Source organism: Miscanthus floridulus, chromosome 9 (assembly GCF_019320115.1).
Source record: "Miscanthus floridulus cultivar M001 chromosome 9, ASM1932011v1, whole genome shotgun sequence".
Taxonomy (NCBI): Eukaryota; Viridiplantae; Streptophyta; class Magnoliopsida; order Poales; family Poaceae; genus Miscanthus; species Miscanthus floridulus.
This window is the reverse complement of record NC_089588.1, coordinates 122,176,453-122,184,643: the sequence shown is the minus strand read 5'-3', so window position 1 is coordinate 122,184,643 and position 8,191 is coordinate 122,176,453. Positions and strand designations below refer to the sequence as shown.

At 43.0% G+C, this 8,191-nt stretch overlaps 2 protein-coding genes across 24 annotated transcripts; both read left to right on the top strand.

Annotated features, from left to right (window-relative positions):
* Window positions 1-1,306: 1,306 nt before the first annotated feature.
* Window positions 1,307-5,572, top strand: LOC136484201 (uncharacterized). Of its 23 annotated transcripts, none has more exons than XR_010765812.1 (4): window positions 1,307-2,256; window positions 2,547-2,602; window positions 3,640-3,659; window positions 4,926-5,572. XR_010765812.1 is itself a non-coding variant. In XM_066481424.1 (4 exons), exons 1-4 carry the CDS (start codon window positions 2,163-2,165, stop codon window positions 4,950-4,952), a joined length of 231 nt encoding a protein of 76 aa, XP_066337521.1. In that variant the 5' UTR covers window positions 1,307-2,162; the 3' UTR covers window positions 4,953-5,572. The 23 variants fall into 23 exon arrangements, 2 of the variants coding, with proteins under 2 accessions (XP_066337521.1, XP_066337520.1); XR_010765810.1 differs by having other exon boundaries at window positions 4,136-5,572; XR_010765806.1 differs by having other exon boundaries at window positions 3,640-3,693; window positions 4,136-5,572.
* A 225-nt stretch (window positions 5,573-5,797) lies between these two features.
* LOC136480779 (uncharacterized) lies at window positions 5,798-6,904 on the top strand. Its single transcript, XM_066478235.1, has 2 exons — window positions 5,798-5,870; window positions 6,492-6,904. The coding sequence occupies exons 1-2, from the start codon at window positions 5,798-5,800 to the stop codon at window positions 6,902-6,904; spliced, it is 486 nt and encodes a 161-aa protein (XP_066334332.1).
* The last annotated feature ends 1,287 nt before the right edge of the window (window positions 6,905-8,191 follow it).

Here is an 8,191-nt window from a genome sequence, read left to right as displayed (position 1 = left end):
TTACCCATAGATTAAAAAGAGAAATCACACTGTTCTAAATGATCCTTACATGATCATAGTAAACAGTGTGATTTCTTTTTTTAATCTGTGGGTCAACTTTGTAACTAGTTTTTCTTCCTCATACTAACTCCAAATCTAATGATTTTTTTTCTAAAAATTTCTAAAATCATTCTCTATCAATTTATTTTTTTTGGTTTTGTCAATATATACATATGAAAAGTTTGAGCAATTTAAATTTTGAATTTCAAAAAAATGCAACTTCAGACAAGATTTTGGTACCCCAAATGATTTTAGCTAAAAAAGTGATAAATACCAAAGTTGAATAACTCATCAAGATCTACAACTTTTGTATTGGTCATTTCTTCATATGACAAATTGGTAATAACATTGTTCACAAACGTGACACATCTCTCGTAAGGTTTTATAAACTATATGAGACATGTGTAAGATTAGTGAACAATGTGTACTAAGAATTTGTTAAATAAAGAAATGACCTAAAATAAAAGTTGTATATATTCATGAGTTGAACAACTTTGCTATTTATCACTTTTTATGTTGAAATCAATTTGGGTTTCAAATTTTGGTTCCAACTTGTCGTTTTTCAAAATTTCAAATTTGAAAGGTTCAAATTTTATCAAATGAAGAAATGACCAAAATAAAAGTTGTATATATTCATGAATTGAACAACTTTGGTATTCATCGCTTTTTATGTTGAAATCAATTTGGGTCTTAAATTTTGGTTCGAACTTGTCGTTTTTCAAAATTTCAAATTTGAAAGGTTCAAATTTTGTCAAATGACAAGATGACTAAAATAAAAGTTGTAGATATTAATTAGTTGAACAACTTTGATATTCATCACTTTTTAAGTTGAAATCATTTTGGGTCTCAAATTTTGGTTCGAACTTGTCATTTTTTAAAATTTTAAATTTGAAATGTTCAAATTTGTCAAATAATAAGATGACCAAAATAAAAGTTGGAGATCTTAATGACCTCTACAACTTTGATGTTTATCAAATTTTTATTTGAGATTATTTAGTGTTTCAAAATTATTTTAGTAGTTTTGATTTTAATTTTTTAAAATTTAATTTTTTTTCTCATTTTTAAAGGTTCAATTTTGTAATTTTAAACTGTTGTAGTTGTTTTAGTTATTATATATGTAAATATATCTATAAAAAAATTATAAATTTTTTGTACTGTATTATTTATTATTACATGTGAATAATTTATTTTGATTCAAAATTTTGAAAAAAAATTCAACTATAGGAGCCGTTTATAACCTAAAATAAAAGATTGAGGGTCATTCCCCTCCCCTCCCCTCCTTCCACTGCGTCGGCCCCGGAGGCGAATAGGGCCGACTAGGGTTTCAGCCCCCGGCGACACGTCGCCGCTCGACTACACCAAACCATCAGCCGCCGCCTCCCTCACTCCACCTGACCATCGCGGTCGTGGCTGCCTGGCGCAACACACCACACCTAATCCCGGCCAGTGCGCTCCACTCCCACCCCATTGGAGCAGGTCGAGGCTGGGGCATGGCGCATGGAGGAGGCAGGCGGTAGCACCCCACCCTAGCCAAGCGCTTGCCGTCCCACCGTCGCCCCCTCTGTCTTCCAGTCAGCTAGGGCCAGATCCGGCCAGAGCGCTGCGATTCTCACCGACAAGTGCAGAGATTCAGGTAGTGGAGTATCTATTCCGGCCGGGGGCACGGCAGATCTGGCGGCGGCGCAACCCTGCTAATGCTCGTCCATGCGATGCGACTCGAGTCGTGGCGCCGCCAACCTTCCTCCTGACGTCGATGCGTCTCTCAGCGGTGAGGCAGGCCGCTGCTCATTCCAAAGCTGGTTGATGCCCACGAATCGAGGTCAGCGACCCCTACCCGATCTGCGTCTCAAGCCCGCCGTCTCCTTCTGCCTCCTCGCCTCCAATCGCCGCAGCCACGACGACCGCAAGAGCGGCCGCTGCGGCCGTCAGATGCGATGCCGGCCTGTCCCCACACCCGCTTTGTTCACGGTGAACCAGCGTCGCCGGCACCGTTTGTTTTGCCTCAACTTATATGAACTACGTCCGATTAGTATTTGTTTTGCTTCAGCTTATATAAAGTATGAACGGATTGGTTGCTAATCCGCACCTACTTTCCAGGATTCCAACGTTGAAGCGGATTGGGAATGATCAGATATGAATCGATTCAGATCAACATTATAGCCCTGTCTTACCGATGGATACCCTATTTTTTATCGCACAACATCTATGCAAAGTCAGGTCAGGCCTCCTATGTATTTCCAGATTATGCATCTATGTCCTGTTGTCTTACCTATCATTACGAATGGAGTTCAATAGTAATCCTGCTGAATGATGCTTACTATTGTCATGCATATCTATTTGGATGCATTTCGTTATGACCAGTGCTGGAGGGATCCTGAGTTGGTCACAGATGTGTTTCTACAGGTCTTTGCTGACCTTCGTGTGGCCGCACAGAATTAATAATGCAGAGATAATAAGCATCCACGTTATTGTCCTTATCTGTTTATCTCCTCATGATTTTTCTACAGATCCATTAATCAGGTTTGCTCAAGCAACGATCCCCAATCACGATCCTAAGATGAAGGTACAAATCCATTCTTTTTTTTTCTACACTGTCTCTTTTGCAGTGTACTATTTTTTCTTCAAAGCACGTACCCATGTGCCTATTCGACGTCTATATACTATTGCACTATTACCTGTTTACTAATTCAGGGTATGCCCTTCCTATGTATATGCTTGATGCATTCAGCTGACCTAATTTACTCTAAAATCTGATTGCTCTAAGTACTACTTTACATTTCCATGCCATTGCCTTCGTGTATATACTGGAACTGAGTACATCATGTTAGTGTCAGTTCCAGTTGTACCATGCAAAAAATAGAGAAAAGCCACCTATCTTGCAGGGATGTCAGCTCTGTAAGTTCAGGTTCGGTATTTTTCTACAATTAACCCATACTTCTAGATTATGATGCCAGAATAGTGACGTCTACGGTCTGCAAACAAAATCATTAAAATAGAATGCCACTTTCTGTTTTCCTTTGTTTCCTTACATTTACCTCCTTTCCATCTATCCAATATCTTAATGTTTGTTTTCTAACTTTCTAATTTGCCATTTCAATTGACGGCTGTGCTGGCAGTAGTCCAATAAATCGCGGCTCACCTGCTGATTGTACAGGAAAGTCATAAGGCCTTCCTTCTTTCAGTGCCACTTTCAGCTGATCATTCACTAGCTACCCACCTTATCATTTGTTCTGCATATTAAAGGTTCAAAGTGATAAGCAATTTATCGTTGAAAAGAAGGGCAATAGTTTGGCGATTGCACGGTTGTACCAAAACTGACCTCCTGCGATTTGCTGTTGTTATTTGTTGCTGAAACATTCCCATGATGACCCTTGCCTGCCAAGTGGATTAACAACTGATTCGTTTTCAGTAATCACAGGCCTTTTTTAAAAACGGACATAGATTATTGCATTTGGATCAGTGCGTTCCGGTTCTTACAAACAGCAGTGGACAACTTATCTTACTGAAATTTTCTTTTCCTTCTACTTGCTACACTATATTTGATTTTGTTAGTTATCCACCCAATTGCTCTAACTATTGCTTTCTTGCACTTGAATACAGGCTCATGGCATTACCTTCATGTATGCAGATGTTGCTGTCAATTCCAGTTGTTCTGTCAGTTCCATCTAATCTCCCCATTTCTTACATGATGAGTTCTTCCCGATATTATTAGCGATGTAGTTTCCTTTAACAAATAATTGCTTCATCCATCATCATGTTCTCTTTGCATAATTGTGGTAAATATAATCTTTATGAACTGTACTATGACACACCATCGTCAAATTTACAGTCCAGCAGTTCTCGATTTCTCATTTTTTTGTTATTTCAACCATAATCAATACAATTCAACTAAAATAGTTAGATACATGACCTCCCGAATACAACAATTCATCTCTTTTGATTTGCAAGTATATTGTCGATTTAAAAACTAGCGTTCGGTCGATGGCTTTTCATAAACATGTTGCATAGTTCTGCCAACCCTGTTGCCATTTCATTCTTATGTGCTTATTGTTTGCTAATTGACTTTCACCTCATGCCTGTTCCTTTTATCCTACAGTGCCTTCAGTTTGCGCGATGTTCCATGTATAATCATATGATGTGCTATAATTCCGGCTGGCTAACCCGTGCGAAGCACGGGGGTACCTGCTAGTAAGAACTTTAAATTTGAGGCCGGTCACATCCATTTTACTGTTCATCCGGAGCTCTCCCAGACCCAGGTCGCTGTAGATCAGCAGTACTGGGTATCGGGTCCGTGATGCACAGTAACGGATCCTCGATGAACAGTTCCCGACCGCTATGAAACAGTACCGAACCTTCTTTTTTTTGTTCCTTATGCACATGTCCTTATGTGTTCTTGTGCTATTATAATAAGACTTAGAGAACGTGGACCTAGTATCTAAAGAAATTTGTTTAGTCGGATAACAATCCGTTTTCTTGCTATTGCCAAGAGAATTGACAATTCTACTTATTCATGCTCATATGTGCAGTGGAGGAACTAGCAAGAGAAGCAGTTGTAAGTCACGACATCTGTTTCGCTGTGCCAACAACTATTCATTAATTGGATAATATGTCTTGTTTCAAACATTTTGTATTCTGTCTTTTGCTCAAAACTGGTCATAATCCAATATAGCTAGACATACTTGCTAAATAATAATCCTATGTTGTTGACTTCTACTTGTATTCAATTACCTGACAACAAATAAATGACTCATGATTGCATACCTATTTGGCATCAGTTTCTGTCAATGCAGCATAGGTTTTTATTTTTTAAAATACATCTTGTGTGATATTTCCTCCTCAAATTAATGCAATAAGTATCAACTAATGATGGGTCATTGCTGTTTCAGTCAAATATGGAAGCTTTGAGGACATAACCTGTTGCTGAAGGTGAGACAACAGTGTCCAGTGTGCAGGTTGTGTCCCAGGTGCTCTCCCAGAACAGCTCAAACCTTTTCCTGAAGAGTGTTGGCATCAAACTAGTGCCATCCTCCAAATCATCATCATCAAATGAAAGCGAGCTTCGGGAGCAACTAGCAGCTGAAGCTACGGCTGCTGTACAAGGTGAAATCGATGAACTCAGGAAGAGAAGTGAAGAAGCAGAGGAAAAGCTGGCGAGGACACAAAAGGAGATGGATGAGTATAAGAAGCTGACAGAGATAAGCAACAAGGCAATGGAGGAGAACAATGCGCTGCTCAAGCGTATCTTGGCCATCAACAATGCTTCTTCGACATGAGCGCTGCTCGTAGCTGCTGGTTCATTAAGCAAGGGGTCTGCTGGTGGGTCTGCTGGTGATTTTGTTTATGTAGTAACTTATGTTGCTGGTGGTTGGTAACTTTTTATTATTTCCTGTGATGTTAATGTGAACTGAGATGAAACTAGTAGTTCAAATGTGATGTCTAGTGAGTTATGTGAACTGAGTTTAGAATTGTTGATTAAGTTGTTGGTCATTGGAATACTGGATCTGTTAATTTATGGAAGCTTTTGGTCATTCCAGTATTATTTGTATTCTGTAATGAAATCAGCATGTGCACTTGTGATGAATTATCTAACCTTTCTGTGACGATTTGGTAATTGATTCTGTGACGAATTTCTATTTACTTCAGTGATGAAAATGAGAACCTATCACAACACGCCTTGTGGCCCAATAAAAATTGGACACGTGGACCATCCACATCACTGGCCACGTCAGCTGCCACGTGGTCGGACACGTCACCTGCAATGTGGACGCGCCACGTGGACAAGACATGTCAGCTGCCAGCGTGGCAGACGTCGTCTGGCCGCCTAACTGATGGCAAGTCATGACGAAAAAGGGGCTATATCAATGACGAAAATAGATCGTCATAGAAAGAATACACTTCTATGACGACGACCATTTCGTCATAGAACAAATGCACATCTATGACGAAAATAGACGTTTCGTCACGGTAGGTAAAATATGACGCGCATTCAATGACGAATACCATATCGTCACAAATTCGTCATAAAATAATATATGTGACGATTTTGGAGTCTTCAGTGACGAAAGAAGAGCATCATTGATATACACATCCCTAGTAGTGTCGGCAAAGAATGTTTTAATTTTTTTTTTTAAATTTCCTCTTTGCCGAGTGCATCCACAAAGCACTCGGCAAAGAAATAATAAAAAAAATTAAATCTTTGCCGAGTGCCGTCCCGGGGGCACTCGGCAAAGTATTTTAAAAATAAAAAAAATTTCTTTGCCGAGCGCCAGATCTGAGACGCTCGGCAAAGAATTTTAAAAAAAAATTTAAATCTTTGCCGAGTGCCAAATCTGGGGCACTCGGCAAAGAAATTAAAAACAAAAAAAAACAAATCTTTGCCGAGTGCCTCCGTGATCCGGCACTTGGCAAAGCCGCGGGCGCGGGGACTTAGCGGTTTTTGGCCTGCCGGGCAGTCACAGCCAGCCAGCCCCGAGCCCACGCCTGCCCGCCCCCGCCTCCGCGCCGCGCGCCGCGCCACACCGGCCCGCTCGCCCGCGCCGCCACCGTGCCGCCCGCGAGCCCGCGCCGCCCGGACGCCGCGCTGCCGCGCGCCCGCGCCCCCTGCCACCCTGCCACCGTGCCCTTGGCCGGCCCTTCCCCCGGCCGCGCCGCTCGCTGCCTTCGCGCCCTGCCACCGGCCGCGCCGTGCCCCCGGTCGGCCCTTCCCCAGCCGCGCCGCCCGCGCGCCCGGCCGCGCCTGTGCCCCCGGCTGGCCCTTCCCCCGGCGACCCTGGCGCCCCGGCGCGCCCTTCCCCGGCCGCGCCCGTGGACCGCCCGCCCGACGCCGTCCTTGCTCGACCCTGTCCCCGACTCCGCCCGATCCTAACATCGCCCGCCCCTACCCGTCGCCCGTCAGGTATGCCTTCTCACTATTATTGTCGAGGTAGTGGTAGTTGTAGTAGTATTAGTTGTACTAGTGGTAGTATTAGTACAACTAGTGGTAGTATTAGTAGTAGAATTAGTGGTAGTAGTAGTAGAAGTAGTGGTAGTAGTAGTAGTACAACTAATGGTAGTAGTTGTAGCAATAGTGGTAGTAGTAGAAGAACCAATGGTAGTAGTAGTAGCAATAGTGAAAGTAGTAGTACAAGTAGTGGTACTACTTGGATATATTCTTCTACATGGATTGATATCCAAACTACATGGCTTCTGTTGAGCCATATGTGCTTGTCGGCCATCGTGCCGTTGTTTTTTGCAGGTTTTGGAAACCTCACCGTGCAGGGGAGGTTCTGCCGAATGTTTTTGTAAATGACAGTATTTTGTTCCATTTTTGTAGAGAAGAGCCCATCGGAGTCGAGTCGGAGTTCTCGCCACCGTGTCGGTCTGCCTGCACCACGTCATCTCGCCACTGCACCGACCCACCATGGCCCCGCTAACCTGACTCCGTCGCCACCCTAGGTATAACCCCTCTTTTCGTATCATTGTCGTAGATCGCGTAACCCAGTTAGGCATCTCCCGTTCGAAAGAGATACGGTTGTAGGTATGCAGATCTTTGCATATCTATGACCGTATCTATTTCGGATTGTCCACGCTTTTTGGACAGCCCGCGGATGCGTAGATGAGTTAGTTTCCATGTTCTGCTCTAGTCCAAGACAGAGTTTCGGCATCACCTCCCTATTGTTCTCCGGATACACACTCTTCTTTGGCAGGACGTGTATCTAGAGAACAGTGGGGAGGTGCTGCCGAAATTCTGTCTCAGATAGGAGTAGAGCATGGAAACTAACCTCATCTACGCATCTGCGGGTGGGATTAGGACCTATCCTCACCTATTAGACAGTAGGAACACCATGTAGATGCAATTGATGGTTACATTACTCGCCGATACATATGTTAGAGGATAGATGACCGTCAGTGGATGTACACGGGCTGGAGAAGTCAGAGTGATTACACCACGGAATGGATGAACAAGACAGATGCTTTCTTGAACAGTGCATTTGGCAACGCTGCTAAAGGACATTGCCTAGTTTTGTGTCCCTGCAGCAAATGTGGAAATAGGAGAAGGGTAAACAAGGTGGAAATGGGTAAACATCTTGTGAAGAATGGATTTACGCCGGACTACACCCGGTGGGTCCACCATGGTGAAGCCCATCGTATGAGAGAGGAGGTGGTGAGACCA

Excerpts from the sequence above, each read along its gene's own strand:
- LOC136484201 (XM_066481423.1), top strand. The coding sequence starts at position 2,213 with ATGGATACCCTATTTTTTATCGCACAACATCTATGCAAAGTCAG. Across the intron at positions 2,603-3,639 it reads ATCACGATCCTAAGATGAAG|GCTCATGGCATTACCTTCAT; the intron begins GTACAAATCCAT and ends ACTTGAATACAG. Across the intron at positions 3,694-4,925 it reads CTGTCAATTCCAGTTGTTCT|TCAAATATGGAAGCTTTGAG; the intron begins GTCAGTTCCATC and ends TTGCTGTTTCAG.
- LOC136480779 (XM_066478235.1), top strand. The coding sequence starts at position 5,798 with ATGTGGACGCGCCACGTGGACAAGACATGTCAGCTGCCAGCGTGGCAG. Across the intron at positions 5,871-6,491 it reads GTCTGGCCGCCTAACTGATG|TCACAGCCAGCCAGCCCCGA; the intron begins GCAAGTCATGAC and ends CCTGCCGGGCAG.